The following is a 17889-nucleotide window of genomic DNA, read 5'->3' as shown; positions in this document are numbered from 1 at the left end:
ACAGTAGTTCAAGGAGTCAAAAGTCAAAATCTTGATTTTTGGATATTTCAAGTCATCCAGATTGGATTTAGGGGGCAGTTCCTAGTGCGAGCCTTTCTCCTGGAAGATCCAAGAAGGGCAAAGTTCACACTGCCAAACAAGTTATAGTTAGAGAGGAAGCCTGGGAATGCTTGGATAAACCATTGAGTTGTTTATAAAAGTAAGTAAAAGAACCACGAGCAACGGGGCGGAGCTGGAGTCCCTAGGATGGGACGTGACGGTTTTCATTTTGGCGTCAGGGTGAGATATCCCTACACAGGCAGTCTTTCCCTCCTCTCAGTTGAGCATCCTACCTTCTCGGGCGGTGCTTCGACAGCCGTGGAGCTCCAGAGGCCCAACCTGGAGAGGTAGATACATTTTCAGGATTAGGTGCTGTCCGAGGCGCAGGCTGGGATCCGCCACTCCCGGGGAAGTTACTCACAGTCACCACTGCGCTGCTTACCCTCTGGCCGCCCTGCCAAGGAGTTTCCGCGAAGGGCAGACCAGCAGGAAGGCCAGCCCCGCTCCGCACTTGCGGCGGGTTCCGCGCCGCGAGCTTGGGACGCCGCGTCGCCTTGGAGACAGGACGGGCTGCGGCAGGAGGCCCGGGAACCACGGGAGCTGCCCAGCGACTGGACCGCCCGACGCAGCGGCGGGGCGAGCGGGGCGGAGCGCGGCGGGCCCGGGGCGGGGCGCAGAGCGCGGGGCGGGGGCGGGGCGGGAGCCGGTCCAGCTGTTGGAACCACGCGAAGGGCGGGGCGGGCGGCGCGGGTGGCCCAGCGCCCGGAGGGACTGGGGGTCACGCTGCGGGGCAAGTTGGGGGCGCACACCCTGGGGCAGGCTTGACCACGTACCCTGGTTACTTTGAGAAAGGCCGGAGACAGGGGTACTGGAAGGTCGGTGTCCATACCTGATCCTGACTCTAGGTGGCGGAGGGAAAGGGGCGAGATGGCCTCATTGGGGGTTACAACTTGTGGAAGAAAAGATGCCTTGAGTTGGGGGGGATGGGTGCCTCTGGATATGAATGAACAAAAAGCCCCTGCACCTGAGATCGCCCTGAGAAGATTATGGGTTTCCTGGGGATCTCGACATCAGTTCTCCCAGGGATCCGGTTCAGGTGTTTATAACCAGACTCGCCTTTCCCACCCAGCCCGGGCCAAGTCTGGGTTCCCTTTGGCGCCCGGGCTGCTACTGGAACACCTCAGCCAGTTGGAGGTCTTATGCTTCACTGCTTCGGTCACAAAAGAGGGTGGGAAGACACCCTGTTAGAAAATTTCAATGATCTCTCAAGCTTATCTTCTAGGGGAAAAATGGGTAACCTCTCTCCTTGGACACGGAGAACTTGTTGCTAGGCAACGAGTTTTGAAGGGGGACGTTTGTTAGAATCAAACCTGGATTCGAATTTCACTTAGTGGCCAGAATATGAGAGATATAATCACTACCTTAAGGGCCCTCTGGGGACATGCATTTTACCTGATGGCGAAAATATGTACGTTTTAATGTATAGAAACGGATTCAATTATGACACTATTATAAAAATAGAACCAGCCAAATCATTCTAAACTACAGTAAAAGTACAGAAAGTTTCCATTATTTTTAAGTTCTCTGATTCATCTGTCCAGGCACTCGTTAAATCTCTTTGAATTATGGATGATAGGAAAACATCAAGGGGGGAAAAAGCCCTAGAATTCAAGTTTAAGGAACTCAATGAAATCATTGACAAATGCAGGCCGTATCTGATGAGGGTCCAGCAAGCCCCGACTTCTGCTGTTGCAGGGACAGAAACGCTCTGGTATCATCAGGTGTCTTGTTTTACCCAAGATCTTTCTCTGTAAAAGCAAGGGGAAAGTGTATTTCTTGATTATGTTTGAAAACCTCAGTTTTGTTAAATTTGCTTGGTATTGCTAAATAATTAATGGCGCCTTTGTTGCACACATTATCCCTCTGTAAGGAAGTGTAAGACAGTATCAAGCTGACCTTAATGAACTGTCTCTTTCTGCCCCCTACATCACAAAGGATGAGCCCAAACCAGTTTACATACACTGCAGGGTTTTCAAGGTGTGTATGTGGTTTCTATTTCTCAGAACACACAGAGAAACTCTTTACAGACTAAATGACATCTGAGAGGTGACTCAAGTAATACATTGTGCTGTATTCCGAATCTAAATAAAATAGCCAACTTTCAGGGTAACCGTAAAAATACAGGTCATTCCAGTAGAGTACCTGACCCAATGCCTGTTTTACTCCACAATGGTCATTATATTTCACTTTGATGAAAAAGCGTTAAATTTCATCTTCCTTTGCATAAAATCAGAAATAATTTACCCATCTCTATAACCTCTGTGCAGAAATTGGTTTTTGACACAATGCTCAAATATAAAGCAATGTTTAGCTCTGGCCTGTGCATTTAGACACTGAATAAGTTTACCTAAAGGATCTGCCCAGTGAGGAGGAGTTCTAAAGAAGTGAAAGCTAGATGCTCATGCAAATGCTACAGCAGATACTCACTACAAGCGTGGTGCTTTGGGTTTTGGTGGTCCTAGGGACTGGATCCCGGACTTTGTATACCTTAGGCAAGCAGTCTCTTACTGAGCTATCACCCGAGCCCCATCTCCACGATTTTTAATGGGTATTTTTTTTTTATTACAGATCTGAATGTTAGCAGAGCATGATACAAAAACGTGCTTAAATAACATTTGGTGTTTTCTGAGTATAAAACTAACATAGGCATTGGAATGTAGGTGAGTGGTGAAGTACTTACCTAGTACACTGTAGCCCTGGACTTAATGCTGAGCACGGAAAACAAAACAAACAAGCTCTCTCACAAACAAAAACCCAGAGTTACCAATACACTCTCCTGATGGACAATTTACAACACACTGAACCCCACAACCATCAGAATGTAAACTACCCAGGATTCTACTGCTCAGTAGTAACCTTGGTCATTATTATTATTATTTTACTTCTAGCCCTCTTTTGTGCACATATTAACTTTTACTTTGGGGCACATGTTTACTTACTGATGTTTGTATTTGATGGTCTCTGTTGTTGGTACTTTTTGTTGTTTGTTTGTTTGTTTAATATTTTCTCTTGAATGTTTCCCCATGTCTTCAGTCTTCAAAATATTTTAATAACAAATATATGATATGTATTACAACTGAATTAATTTGCTCAGAAAGGCCCTGATTTGGAAATTTCTAACTCTTCTTCTGCTAATTCATTGTTTCTGAACATCTTTGTTGGGAGCTGAGAATAAGGCTGTGTTCTGGGCATGAGATGCAAGAACTGAACAGTAACTGTAAGAAATAAGGTTCTGGGCCGTGTTGGTGCACTCCTTTAGACCCAGCAGAGGCAGGCAGATCTCTGTGAGTTCAAGGGCAGCCTGGTCTACATAGTGAGTTCCAGGACAGCCAGGGCTACACAGAGAAACCCTGTCTCAAACCACATCCTTGTCTCTGGAGAAAGAAGAAAAAAAAAAAAAAAAAAAGGAAGAAAGAAACGTTTTGACGACCATCTTTGTAAATAAATCTTTGATGACATCTTTCATTCTCAGACCAGATTCCTAGGTCTATGAAAACATAACTTCAAAAAGGCATTCTTTGAGCTTCAAAGGCCGTCTTAAACTAAAATTCCGAACTGTAAAATATTAACTTTTTGGAAGAGTACCAACAACGGACTTAATATTTATTTTGTGCAAAGTGTGAACCAGCAGAAGATGCTTTCTTGCTAGTTGCTGGGAAACACCGAGGGGGTTTGAAGTGTATTGACTTTGGCTTTTCGCTCTAATTCTTTCCAGGATTTGCTGGTTTGCTCAATAGTTGTGAGATTGTTTGAAGTCTATGCAAATTACCCCACTTCCTCTTCTCACAGCTAAAGCGCTAAGGATGCTGTTTAATTTCCAGCTTCCGTCCTGTAAACACAGAGCTGCCTTCACTTACCTTCTCATGTGAGACATTTTGTACCTTTACCTAACCTGAGGCATACTTCTCAACAAAATCATCATTACACACTCCTGTATGGCACTTCACTTAACACATCCGTGGTTAGTTTTAGTTAAGAAACATGTAAATTGATTATTGCAGTTAGAGAGTCTCATTATAGAGAGTTTTTACTGATGGCAATAACCACCGTTGACAACACTCTTGTATATGCCTGTGATTCAAACAACACCGTGCTCTCTTCGACAATTAAAGAAATTAAGTCAAACCACATGCATTTGTCATTTGTGAATTAAGAATTGGTTAAATAGTGGCAATTGAATATAGTTCTACCTATACAGGTACTTTGCAAATCAGTTTATATTTTCACGTTTCTTCACATGTTAAACTTCCTGCTTCTTCTACTAAGGATATTCTTTGTTACTGAACAAGCTTGTTTGCCTTGGCTTTCATATGTAGTTGAGTCTAGTCAGGAGGATGCCCGTGAATTGTTTATTTATTATTTTGGAGTCAGTAGAGGGAGCTTGGAGCCAAAAGATTATTATTGCAGACATACAAACCGTGATTGCATTCCCATTCTTGATGTGTGGATGAGTTTAAACACTGGTACATACGTAAAACAGCAATGATTTTAAAGTCAATTTGCTTATATAATCTCTTCCTAAAAGACCAGAAGTGACTGGCTGCTAGTGCAAGCTGGGCATCTTAACCTTCTCAGTGAGACCATCCAGAATTCCATTGTTCCTGACACTCTTCAGTGATCCCAGTGCTAACATCCCACTGGGGTCAATTGTGTGCAGCCCTTTCTCCTTTTTCAGAGCACAGTGGGGGTTACCTTCCATTTCTGTGGGCAAACTGTCAAGACTCTCAGCTTTGTCAGAGCTTTAAAATAAGTCACCATTTCTGATTCAGTGTCTTCATGTTGGTGTCTCAACTACGTTACCCTGCCGCGTAGTTGACTGTTCCCCCAGACACGCAGGGAAGCTCTGTCATCCCACAGAATTCAAGACAGACACCTAATACATTATACCACACCTTTTACAGACTAGGGATTTTCTTTAATGTTAAAGATGCCTCCTGACCATACCACAGCTTGATGGATAACACTTGTGTACATTTGTTCTTTGCTGAAGACTTTCCTCAGTCCGAGGCAGCGGCTGCTTCTCACTTGTGACATGTCTGTATGTCACACACAAAGGGAAGACCATCCCTCTGTGCTACCTCATGTGTGCCTACATGTGTGGGTGTGAGTGTGCTATGGTGCTATGTGGAGATTGTACGTAATAAGTTATTTGCTTCCATCATGCCTTTTCCAGGGATTGAACTCAGGTCATTGAGCTTGACAGCAAGAATCTTGAGCAGTCTTTCTGGCTTCTTAGTTTGTATTTGTTTAGTAGTGCCCTAGGCTGGGCAGTGGTGGCACATGCCTTTAATCCCAGCACTCAGGAGGCAGAGGCAGTCAGATCTCTGAGTTCAAGACTAGCCTGGTCTACAAATGAGTTCCAGGACAGCCAGGGCTACTCAGAGAAACTTTGTCTTGAGGGGGGAAAAAGCAGTTCCCTAGAGCTTATGACAAATAGCAACAACTCTCCTATACTCACCTTTTATGGCATCTTGTAGTCTGAACAGCACTTTCTCAGCTCATTGCCTGAGGAGACGCACAGCTTGCACGTTTCCAGCTCTATCAGTCTTCTAGCCCGTCGATGTGGTCACCTCTGAGGCTTACCTCTGAGGATCCTATCGAGGCCCCCATAGTTCATCTTATTTCTTACTTGTCACATGCCATCAGCCCCCACCCATCCCCCTTCACCCCCATTCTTGATCTCCTTTACCTTTCTGCGCCTGGTAAGGAACTCATCAGGAGTTATGATAACCCTTCCCCAAGAGTGTGAGTCAGGAGCTGCAGACTGTGTGAGGCTGGGTTACAGGACGCTGTCGCAGTGACTACATTTCTGTTCCTGTCCAGCTTCTCCCCATGGTCCATACCCGCTCCGCACTATTCCTGCTCAGCTGCTCAGCTGCGTTCACTCCTGCCCTGGTGTCCAAAGAATACGCCTTTCAAGAAGAAAATCGATTCCTGTAACGGGCTCCCGAGCCTCCACATCTGTATGGATTCTTAGCCACACCCCCCACCTAACACTGTGCCAGTATTCACAGTGCGCATGTTCTTTTCTCACCGTGCATTGAGGTGACCATCTCCAATCACAGACGTGGCCCCAGGGTTAAACGCCTCCTGGGATAGCCAAAACACTTCATCAAGACAACCTGAGCATTCGTACTTCCTGTTTCGAAGTATACTCTTATAAATATTCCCTTAAAGTGACACCATTTCACTGTGAGGCGTTCTTGGTCCTCATGCATGGTAGAATGCAAAGACAGGAGACATGACATTTTTTTGTTGTTGAGAGATTTAGTTTCTTCCATCTTTAATTTTTTGTTAAGAACAACATTTTTCTTGGAGAGTCCAGGAGAACGAAGAAAAGATTAATTGAGGAATATCGGTGAGTGCTGATGGGCAATACAGTGAATATTGATGACAAAAGGGGCTGTGTGGGTGTACTTAAACAGCAGGTAATTTTAGTTATTCTCAGGACTCATCATTAAAGCTATGTCTGTAGCTAGAATGAAACAAATACTGGACAGAAAGTCAGTTTAAGTTAATGGCACTTAGTAAAATTTCTTTTACATTTATTTTGTTTATAAATGTTTTGCCTTTGTGTGTGTGTGTGTGTGTGTGTGTGTGTGTGTGCGCACGTGCACACACCATGTGTGTGCCTGGTGCCCATAGATGTCAGAAGAGGGCACTAGATGCCCTAGAACTGGAGTTGAGTGGTTCTATTATGTGGTTGCTGGGGATCAAACCCAGGTCTTCTGGAAGAGCAGCCAGTGCTCTTAACTACTGAACAATCTCTCCAGCCAAGACACTGATTCTTTCATGTGCTTGGAATTTCCAGGATTGCTTGTTTTTAATAAGTTACTGAAAAAACTTCTGTGTGATTCTTTCAGGTTAGACATATGTTATTAGCTGATATAATCAGTACCTTTTTTATTGTTACCATAAACTATGGATTTCAGCAAATCAATCCTTGTTTTAGAGAATATTAAATATTGTCACCTCTTATTAAAAAGTGGCTCCTAGCTTCAAATTAATGTGGTTTTTTTGTTTTTTTGTTTGTTTGTTTTTTGAGACAGGGTTTTCTCTGTGTAGCCCTGGCTGTCCTGGAACTGACTCTGTAGACCAGGCTGGCCTCGAACTCAGAAATCCACCTGCCTCTGCCTCCCAAGTGCTGGGATTAAAGGCGTGTGCCACCAACACCCAGCCAAATTAATGGTTTTAACTGGCTATTAATTTTTCTCTGTGACTTCTCCCTCTCTGCTGGCTATTTCCATTTTCCCTTCCTAACATTGCGTATCAAAATATTGTGTGGACAGTAGTTGATGTGAAAGGGCAGTATAGCTCTGCCTATGCTGGCATGTTATTCAGTTTCCAGACAGCCTTCCTAGGACCCAGCTGTACAGCAGAAGTTATACATGCCATTTTAAAATTTTTTGGTTGTTTTAAGAGAAGGTTTCTCTACATAGCTCTTGCTGTCCTAGAACTTATTGTGTAGACCAGGCTTCTCAAACTCACAGAGATCAATCTGCCTCTGCCTCCTAAGTGCTGGGATTTGAAGAAAGGGATAATCCAGTAGGTTTTTAAGGAAATCAGGATATGAGCATCAGGGCACCTGTCCACAACGAGACTCCAGAGGTTATCAGTCACTAGGGCTTCCAAGGAATTGCATTCGGAAACTCTGGAAACTCACTCCAGTTAGAGATGTGTAAACTGATCTCAGAAAATGTTTTTGTTTTTTAGCATGGTCGTTTGCCTTAGTGGAGCTCAGAAACAAAATCTACAAGAATCAAGAGCAAGTACAGTTCTCCGTGCAGAAGTCTTATCTATGGTAACTGAATGCTAAGCTCATTACTATTCACAGTGCATTTTCCCATCACAAATTTAGACTATGCAGATAGCAACAATAAAATGCAGTGCTGAGATCACATTTAAAGGATGTTCAATGGAGCACACACGTCTTCCCAGGAATGCTGACTTAAATGGCTAGAAAGAGGAAGGAATCTACACAATGTTGAACTCTGCCGAGAAAAAGAAAACAATGTTTCGAAGGAGTGCTGCAGGAATTCTGCTTTTAAAGTCAGGGGGAAATTGTTTGCCTCTATACAAAAGTTGACAAGTATCGTGTCGAGTCCAGCTGGGGAACTGAAAATATGAATAATGATGAACTATTTGTTTTAAAGCTAGGACTATAGTCTGGTTTTTGAGTGTTCTTTTTAGTTCTTTATATTTAAGGCAGAGAAATGATTTAACTAAACACACAGATGGAAAACACAAATGTAAAATTATCTAAGGTAAAGGGCTGATTCATTTCAACCACAATTCTTAGCCACTTTGAGATTATTGATTCTTTTAGAATTTCATTATTAGTTTACCTTCTTTAAAAATGTTCACATTAGGGGTCAAAGAGATGGCTCAGCAGTTAAGAGCACTGACTGTTCTTCCAGAGGTTCTGAGTTCAGTTCCTAGGAACCACATGGTGGCTCACAACTATCTGTAATGGGATCTGATTCCCTCTGATTATATATATATATATATATATATATATATATATATATATATATATATATATATATATATATTTATATATGTTTATATATGTTTATATATATATATATTTGTGTGATCTTTTTTAAAAATTTCACATTAATTTTTTTTTCATATATCCTAGTAATTCTGAACTGTTCTAGACAGAAATGTCCGCACAGTTCTGGAGGGTTAGTGGGTGGCACCTTTTGGAGGGCAGTTCAGATGCAAGGAGATCTGAGCCAAATACTTCTTTTGCCTTGTCACTTTCATGTCCCGACGGGTGGGTACATTTACCCTGTTATTGCTGTGGCCCCTGCCCACTACATCAGGTCACTGATATCAGAACTCAGCTTCTTCAGCTTTCCAAGTGAACTGAGGCTCAGTAGCTCTCCAGGAATCCACTGGTCTGGTCAGCATTAGACTGAACTAGCTGAAGCATCCGGCCTTGTGGACTGAGGAGCTACCAGGCTCTCCCTAATCCATTGTGCAGACAGCTGTGGCTGCTGCCCAGCTCAAATAGTGTAAGCCAATTTAACATCCCTGTTTGATACTCGTATTCTTCCTGTAAGTTCTGCTTCTCTGGGGAGCCCTGGCTGCAGGCTCTCATCTGAGAGGACTAATGTCATTTATGAAGATTCTTTGCTCACAATCTTATCATGTTCCCAAATGCCCCACTTGCTATTCCTATAGTGGGTATTACAATTCCAACATGTGACCCAAACATTTTGTTCATAAAAACATACATGGACTCTATGTATGTGAATCTCCAGGTTAAATATGACATAAATTCCAAGTGGACACAGCAGTTAAAAATTGTTTAACTTCATCTATATTTTAAAATGAAAATTAGAGCAGTATTGTTGAAAAGGTTAAAAAATTATACCATTAAATAGTGCTGTACCAATATATTATTTTTAAAAGGAAATAATTATTTTATAAAATAATTGGTTACTATCCTTACCCAATTTTTATTGAGTACTTACTAGATATTACTTTTTACAGTTTGATTTAATTTATGTTCTCTAATTTAATCCTGGCAACATCCCTCCCTATAAGTTGGGTACTATTATTATACCCATTTTGAAAATAAGGAAACTGAGTCTCTAGTAGGTAAGGTGCTTGAAGTCACACAGTGAGGTATAATGCAAAATGAGGCACACACACACACACACACACACACACACACCTACCTACCTAACTGGAACCATATGAGATAAGAATTGATCCTACTTTGTTTTCAGAAGACCTGGGCAGTTTATACAGAACATATATTCTGCTGGTTTGGACTTCCCACTAGGAAGTTGGCATCTGTCAAGGAAAATTCTTGCTGAAAGGCAAGAACACAGGAGAGAGACAGGGCAACAAGGCCAAACACACTTCCTAATAAGCCTTCATTGACAAGAGCAAGCTTGCTTCTGTTATGACATTAATCCTTGTTAGACTAGATTTCTTATTACCTAATAACCTTTCTCTCTCTGTCTAAGGGCGGGTTCTATTAAGTCAGCCAGGCTAGCTTCAGACTCACTATGTGGCTCAGGCTAGCTTTAAACTCACAATTCTCTTGTCTCAGCTTTGCAACTGCGGGGATTAAAGCACACAACACCAAATTATTTTGCCTGGTGACATCTAAGTTACCTGGTGACTTGTTGAAAGTTCCACCTCGTACACTGTGGCTTTGAGGACTAAGTTGTTGATCTTGAAGTCTGGGGGACACGTTGAAACCAAACTGTAGTTCAACCCTGTCTAGCTTCTATAACAGGCTTCCACACACTATAGGAAGTTAAAAAACAAGGAAGTTTGTCGTGCCCCGCTTGTCCAGCAAGGAAGACGCGACAAACCGGATTCTTCTCAACAGCCTTTATTGGAAGCGCTCTTTTAGCTTTCTGGGAGAGACTGACTCGAATGCCCAGAACAGGCTGCTTATATACCCCCAGCCCTGGGCATGGCAAAGCACATGGAGGTGTCCGATTGGTCAATTTGCGATGACTCATTAGCATACTCATTAGCATACCCTGCCCGGGCGGAGGTGATTGGCCAGGTTCGTGGTACCCTAGTTGTACCTCATTTGCATGCCCCGTTTGGGAGGGGCTGGAGTCAAATTCCTAAGTGCACTGTGCGTGCGCAGTGCACTGATAGTTTTACCTGAGCCTGAGTAGCTGCCATCTTGGATTGTGCCTCAGAGTGGCTGACGCGCGAATGTCAGCGTTGTCAGCCGCTTTGAGGCTGGGGCGCTGCTTCTCTCAGCTGGCAGCCGCAGCCGCTTTTCGAAGCAGGCATGGCTGCCACTTTTCAAAGCAGGCAGCCGCTTTTAGTCAGCGGGGCCGTGAGAAAAGACGGGCAGCCGCTTTGAGTCGGAGGCAGCACCACCGCCGCCGCTGCTTTTCAAGCTGACAGACCTTCGGTGCCTTCCAGCCGTCAGGTCTGTCAGGTCAGCTGCTTACAGAGGTTTCTTATGTGTGTGTGGGATGTCCTAATGTTCGGAGTTCTCGATGAGGGGTAAGGAGAATGTTGCTGTCTTTATGGCTCCTGTGTTTATTTGAATCTTATGATAATCATGCTGGCAGAGTGTCTCCACTGCCAGTGTTAACAGGTAACCATCAGCTGTATTTCTTCTGTGCTTTCAGGAGTATCCATGGGATGGATTTTTACTAAAGGCTTGTGAGTGGAAATAACATATCTCCCTCATTTAGAGGCAGTTATATATGACTGTGGGAAGCCATGGCGAGGCCTTACTCTTGGCAAACACTCACCCTTGGCTCTCCTATCTACTATTCTTTCTGCTTACCTTCCATGATTCACTTGTCAGTTCTCAGAACTTCAACAAGGCCTCATAGCAACCCCCCTTAGTTGTCCTTTCTCCTGATCTCTAGACTTAGACAACATCCTGCTAGATAGATGTTTTTCGAACTCCTGGTAACCTAAAGGCTTTGTAAGAGTAACTTAGTTAGATCCTGCAGATGCAGCTAGCTTCCTCCACCTGCAAAGCCCTCTTTCCTTTCCTACCCCTCCCCATATCCTGTTTTTAGAGTATATAACTGGTGTGAACAATAAAAATGTTGCCAGCTTGATCAGACTTCTTGACGTGCTGTGCCATTTTATTTTCTCTCGCATCTCAGTCCTCTCCACAGGGTCTAACAATCCCACTTGATTGTCCAACTGGCCTGGACATATGATACAAGGTGTTTGGAAGACATTTTTTGAGGCTGGCTATCAGGGAGACCCTACAATATTCAGGAATATGAATGACACTTGGTTTGCCCATGAGATCTTGCTGGACACAAAAAAAAAAAACGATGAATGCCAGCTGGTCCTTTTGTATTTTCAGTTCCCTGAAATTATCTTGTTTCTTTGTTTCTTCTTTCCGGCCTTTCCGGTTTCTGCAAGGGTTAGGCTTGTGTCTGTCTCTTCTTCACTGCTGTTTTTCTCATGCCTAACACAGTGAGGACTCACGAGAAGAGCCTTGATATGTGTCATGAGTGAAGAACTGAATGCAATCTCTCTGGCACTATGCTGGCTGGTTTTGTGTGTCAACTTGACACAAGTTAAAGTCATCAGAGAGAAAAGAGCCTCAGTTGAAAAAAAATCCCTCCCAGAGATCCAGCTGTAGGGTTTTCTCAGTGAGTGATCAATGGGGTCCCAGCCCATAGAGGATGGAGATGTCCCTGAGCTGGTGGTTCTGGGTTCAAAAAAAAAAAAAAAAAAAAAAAAAAAAGGCAGGCTGAGCAAGGCATAGGAAGCAAGCCAGCAAGCAGCACTCCTCCATGGCTGCTGCATCAGCTCCTGCCTCCAGGTTCCAACCCTGCTTGAGTTCCTGTCCTGACTTCCTCCAGTGATAAACTATGATATGGAAGTATGAGCTGAATAAAACTTTTCCTCTCCAACTTGCTTCTTTGGTCATGATGTTGTATTTGCAACAATAGAAACCTTAACTAAGGCAGGCACCTAAGCATGAGCAAAGGCTGAAGCAAGGCTGAGTTTTGCACAGCCTTATCCTGAAAGGACATGCTTGTGGGGGAGGGAGATGAGAACTCATGTTAAGGATCCAGCCTAGGACTTGAAAGGAGGTAACAAGTTGTATTAAACCAGCTTCCTGAAAAGGAGTAATTTACAGCTGCCCCAGGAGACTCAGCAGGAGCCCTGCTAACAACTGCCCTAGAAACTCCCTGGGATCTACCAGTTAGGGTGTTTACTGTAACAGACACTGCATAGCAAGGCTTAACAAGACAATCTACCTCTCATTTTTAAAAGTCTAGCTGAGGCTGGGGATGTAGTTGAGTGCTTGCCCATTGGGCATGAAACTTCCTGGAAAGAAGCCGTATCTATGGCTGATTGACTGAGTAGAACTTAACATGCAAACACGGGTTCACTATTTGATGTCCTATGTAATTTATAATAGAAAACTCTTGTAGACAGGGATAGAGGCCAACCTGGTTATAAAGCATCAAGGGTTGTGTGACCAATAAGAATGCAGAGGTGGAAGTTACTCGTGAGCGCATACTTGCAGACCTACACTGACAGTGCCTCTGCTTCCCTAATAAGCACTGGCTGCTTCCTGTCTACAGTGAAGAGGTTTGATTTTGGTGAACTCTGACATCACTTTAATCATAAATCTTGATAACTTCTTGATTTGACTAGTCAGAAAGATTTATGTCCAGAACACGTGTATTTAATCAACCTTCTGGCTCCTTTTTTGAGAATGTATTGGATTTAGGTTGAGCGCTTAGCCACAGAAGTGGCCATTTCGTGTCTTAATTCTTACATTCTGACAAAGAAAGGCTCGTGACTAGACAGCACTGGGCAATAGCATGCTGGTATGAGAGAGCTTCTAGTATCTCCCCCACCCCCCCTTCAGCAGCACCGAGTATTTTATTTTGGGTCTCAGCGCATCAGCTGTGGGCTTTTGCTTTTGCAATTTCATCTGTATGATTATTTGTCTCATGTATATTTGTTTGTGTACCACGTGCGTGTCTGGTGCCCACAGAGGTCGGAAGAGGGTGGAGTTACAGGCAATTGTGAGCCACTGTCTAGGTGGCAGAAATGGGATCTAGTTCCTCTGCAAGAGCAGCAAGCACTCACTATTAGCCGCCGAGCTATTGCTCCAGTCTCCCCCATTTCCCGATGCCCCCTACACACTGTGGTCTTTAAAAAGGAGAAGATTCCATAATGGATGGTTCCCCGAACACCTGCCGCTCTGAGCATATCCCAGAATCTCCTCATCTGGTAGACACCCCCTTCGTAGGTGTTAAAGTCTTTCTTCCAGCTGCCTGTGGTTAGATCACTGAGGACATGGTTATAGTGAAGTTAGCCCTGGCCTCACCCCTGAGTTTCATGAGCAGCTGTAGGATCATAACTCAAGATCTACATTAAATAAATATGACTGACAACTTTCCTTCACATACAAAGCCAGCATCACTGTTCCCAGGCCCTTGGCAGTGTCGGGTCAAAACACTCATGACTTCTTGAGTGTCTCCTGGTCTCTGTCTCCAGGGACCTTGCTCCTTTTTCTTAGCTACTGGGTTTCTATCAGGATGCTTCCTTGTTCTCAGGGCATTGAAGACTGTGGCTGCTTCCCTGGTCCAGCATGCTGTTTTCTGCACTGCATAATGAGAAGGTCTGGTTAACGGTTCTCAAGATCTCCAATCCCAATCTGTTAAATTAATCAACCAGAATGTTGTGTGTATGTATGTGTGTGTGTGTTTATGTGTCTCTGTGTGTGTGAATGATAAGACCTATACAGCCTCAACATCCCTTTTGTCATTTACATGGGTTCTTCTTAAGAACTGGGCTGGAGAGAAGGTATTGACTGCTCTTCCAGAGGTCCTGAGTTCAATTCCCAGCAATCACATGGGAGGCTCACAACCATCTGCAATGGGATCTGATGCCCACTTCTGGTGTGTCTGAAGACATATACATAAAATAAATAAATAATTTGAAGGAGAAGAAGGAGGAGGAAGAGGGGGAGGAGAAAGAGGAAGAGGAGAAGAAGAGGAAGAAGGGGAGGAGAAGGAGAAGAGAAGGAGGAAGAGGAGAAGGAGGAAGCTCTAGTCAATGGTGATTGAGTAATTTAGCCTCAGGGCAGAGAGAGGGACCCATTCACTGGAAACAAACAACAGACAAACAAACAAACAAACAAACAAACAAACTGACCCTGGCAATTTCTTGAGACTTTCTGCTATTTTCAGTGTCATAAATAAGCTTTTTCTCAAAGAACTTTTACTCAGCTGTACATTGATGGAGAAAACAGACCTGAGATAGGTTTGGGGCAAAAAAGATTTCATGGAAAAGAGAGGCTAATGTGGGGCTGGTGAGATGGCTCAGTGGTTAAGAGCACTGACTGCTCTTCCAGAGGTCATGAGTTCAAATCCCAGCAACCACATGGTGGCTCACAACCATCCATAATGAGATCTGATGCCCTCATATGGGTGTCTGAAGACAGTTACAGTGTACTTACACAAAATAAATAAATAAATTCTAAAAAAAAAAAAAAAAAAAAAAGAGAGGCTAATGTGGAATAACAGCAGATGAAGTGAAATGTCTGGGTTTCGCCCAGTATCTACAAGATCACTGCAAGTTTTTGTTTGTATTGCAGAGCCCTGGCCCCCGAGCTCCCTTGGGTGGTTTCTAAAAGGAAACTAGAGACTCCCAGTGGTGCTGATCTTTCTACATGCCACCATAGTTTTGCGGCATGGGACAAGCATGTGGTTTCCACTCTTAGTGGTGGAGCTAATGTGTGCCCTGTGATTCTTAGCTATTAATTATCTGGTGACACTGAGTTAGATGAATGGGCTAAGGATTCCTTTAAAGAAAACAGATGTTGCTACAAAGTCCTATTCCACTTTATGAAGACAGTGCCACTAACAAGTCAAATACATGACTTTATACACATAAAACAAAAGGAAAGAAAAAATAAGACAATACATGAAATACCTGATTTATAACTTAAAATCTAACCTTGATTGGCATTAAATACTACAAAAGGACTGTCTATGTGATTGCATATTGTACTCATAGGAAACATTTTCTGATTAAGACTTTTATTACTGTCTTCTCCATGGCAGCTAATCCCAATTGTTTTAGTTAAGGGGACATTTCAGCCAAGTGGGTTCTTCATTTTCCATTCCCAAAGTAACTTGTGAGAAATGTGTTAGGCTAGTTTCTGGTTACTTTCCATGGACTTTCTGTCTTACACTGGTTGAAATAAGTGATTTCCAAGGCTTAAGCAAATTAGCATGCATGGAGGATTTGCTAAGACACTGGCTGTCAGTAAGTCTTGGGGAGTAGATCTATGGATTTGCCTTTTCATTCTTTTTCTCATCTCTGAGACAAGATTTCATTAGTCCAGGCTATCCTCAAATTTACTATGTAGCAGAGGATGACTTTGAACTTCTGATTTTCCCACCTCCACCCGCTCCAAGTGCTGAAATCACAGACATGCTTCATGCAGCCCTGGGGAGGGAATGGAACCCAGAGACTTGTATATGCTGGGCATGTACCCTACGAAGCTATGTCCCCAGCTCCTGGATTTGCATTTCTAACGTATGATCCCACCGATGTTTTTGCTGGGGCTTGGGAACCAATCAATCTTGAAATATCACCTCTGGGTAATAGTTGAATTATATTCTGAATCCTGAAGGTGTAGCTTGTGGATTGTTCTTCCAAGCACAATACCCATTTGTAGACTAAATCAGCTCATTGCTATTGCCTGAGGCCGGTTCCCTTTCTTTTGTTTTGGTTGAGGAATTTTGTTTGTGTTTGGAGGCTGCTTTTAGCAGACCTTAGTCCTGTATTCTGGTCAGCTGCGCATGCATTTTCTCTCTTGGCACACAGAGTTCTTAAAGGATTTCCTTCACCTTTGAGCCTTCACTGTACCTTATACCCTAATTGTAGACATTATCTCATTGTTTGCTAAATTGCAGACAACATTGTATCATTACTTGCTAAATTGAATTTAGCTATGTTTGTATGTTTTGAGTTTGCTTTAGGCCTGGTTTTCTAAATCTAAACAATTAAAGGCTACAAATACATAATTAAATTAAGCATACAGCTCACATATTGTTAATTGAACATGCTGACTTGCCTGACTTTGAGGGTTTGGGAAAGGATAGTTTCTTTAAACAAGGGCCAGAGTTTTCAAATCTAATTATAGCCACTTATGTTTTATTGAGACATTTATTGAGACAGATTTCTGTACCTCTTTATGGGTTATATTATGGTAATCTGATAACTGTATACAGCGGGTAATAATCATACCAGGGCAATGAGACCTTAAACATTAATCATTTCTATGTGCTGAAAATTTCGTCACTTTGCAACATACTATAAATTCTTTTAACCAGTATTTGTGTTACATGCTATAAAAAGCAAACAAAACAAACAAATAAACAATAAAACCAAACAACAAAAACTAAGCTAATTCTCCCTGTGTTGGCATTACTTAAAGAATTTCTTCCTAGCTCCTTACCCCTTACTCTTCCCAGGCTCTAAGGACTACTGTTTCTTTCTTCTGTGAGATTTACTAGTTTCTAGTGTGTGATATTTGTCCATCCCTGGCTTATTTCACTTAGCACAGTAACCTCCAAATGATGGGATTTAATTCTCTTTATAGCTGAATAACAGTTCATTGTGTGTACACATCATGTTTTCTCTACCCCTTAGTTCACTGCTGAGCATCTAGGTTGAGCCTGTGTTTTAGCTTCCCTGAATGGTGCTGCCATGAAGCTGGGACTACGGTGTTTCCTTGGTGTAATTTCACCTCCTTTGCATAGGTACTTAGTGATAGAATTGCTGATGGGTTGGGTGGTTGTCCTTCCTTCCTTCCTTCCTTCCTTCCTTCCTTCCTTCCTTCCTTCCTTCCCTCCTTCCTTCCTTAGTTTAGAGGTATCCATATTGTTTTCTATATCTCTATGCTAATTCACATTCCCATCAACAGTGAGTTCTTATTTCTCCACATCTTTGCCAATATTTACTGCCTTTTGTCTTTTTGATAATAGCCATTTCATCTGGGGTGGGGTGGTGGTGTAGATGATAGGGTGGGGGCTGTAGATGATATAGTCGACTGTGGGTTTGATTTGCATTTCCTCACCAGTTAGTGACGTTGAGCTTCCCCTATGCCATGTGCCTGTTACCCAGTTGTGTTTTCTTATAAGATGTTTCTACTTTTTTAGACCATTTAAAAAAAATGTTTGTTGAGTGCTCAGCTTTTTGAGTTCTTCATATAGGCTACAGGCTAGGCAATAATTTCTGTCAAATGATTTTATATATAAATATATATAAATATATATTTATATATAT

General features: G+C 42.8%; 1 protein-coding gene and 1 long non-coding RNA gene across 6 annotated transcripts in view; one reads left to right on the top strand and one right to left on the bottom strand.

The window, feature by feature from the left end:
- Erich2 (glutamate rich 2) overlaps positions 1-941 on the bottom strand; it is a 34230-nt gene extending 33289 nt beyond the window's left edge. For 4 of the 5 annotated variants that reach the window (XM_034493852.2, XM_034493854.2, XM_034493850.2 and 1 more), the window contains exons 1-2: positions 482-941; positions 333-378 (exon numbers count right to left, since the gene is read on the bottom strand). In XM_034493852.2, coding sequence (XP_034349743.1) covers positions 333-378; positions 482-926 — 491 coding nt within the window. In that variant the 5' untranslated portion in view covers positions 927-941. Of the gene's footprint in view, positions 1-332; positions 379-460 lie in introns of all 5 variants that reach the window. The other variant, XM_034493849.2, reaches the window with a different exon arrangement.
- The window catches only part of LOC143441327 (uncharacterized), a 34768-nt gene that overhangs the window by 1114 nt on the left and 15765 nt on the right, over positions 1-17889 (top strand). The gene's annotated exons all lie outside the window — the stretch shown is intronic.

The sequence above is a fragment of the Arvicanthis niloticus genome, chromosome 2 (genome assembly GCF_011762505.2).
Source record: "Arvicanthis niloticus isolate mArvNil1 chromosome 2, mArvNil1.pat.X, whole genome shotgun sequence".
NCBI lineage: Eukaryota > Metazoa > Chordata > Mammalia > Rodentia > Muridae > Arvicanthis > Arvicanthis niloticus.
This window is presented reverse-complemented; position numbering and strand designations above follow the sequence as displayed.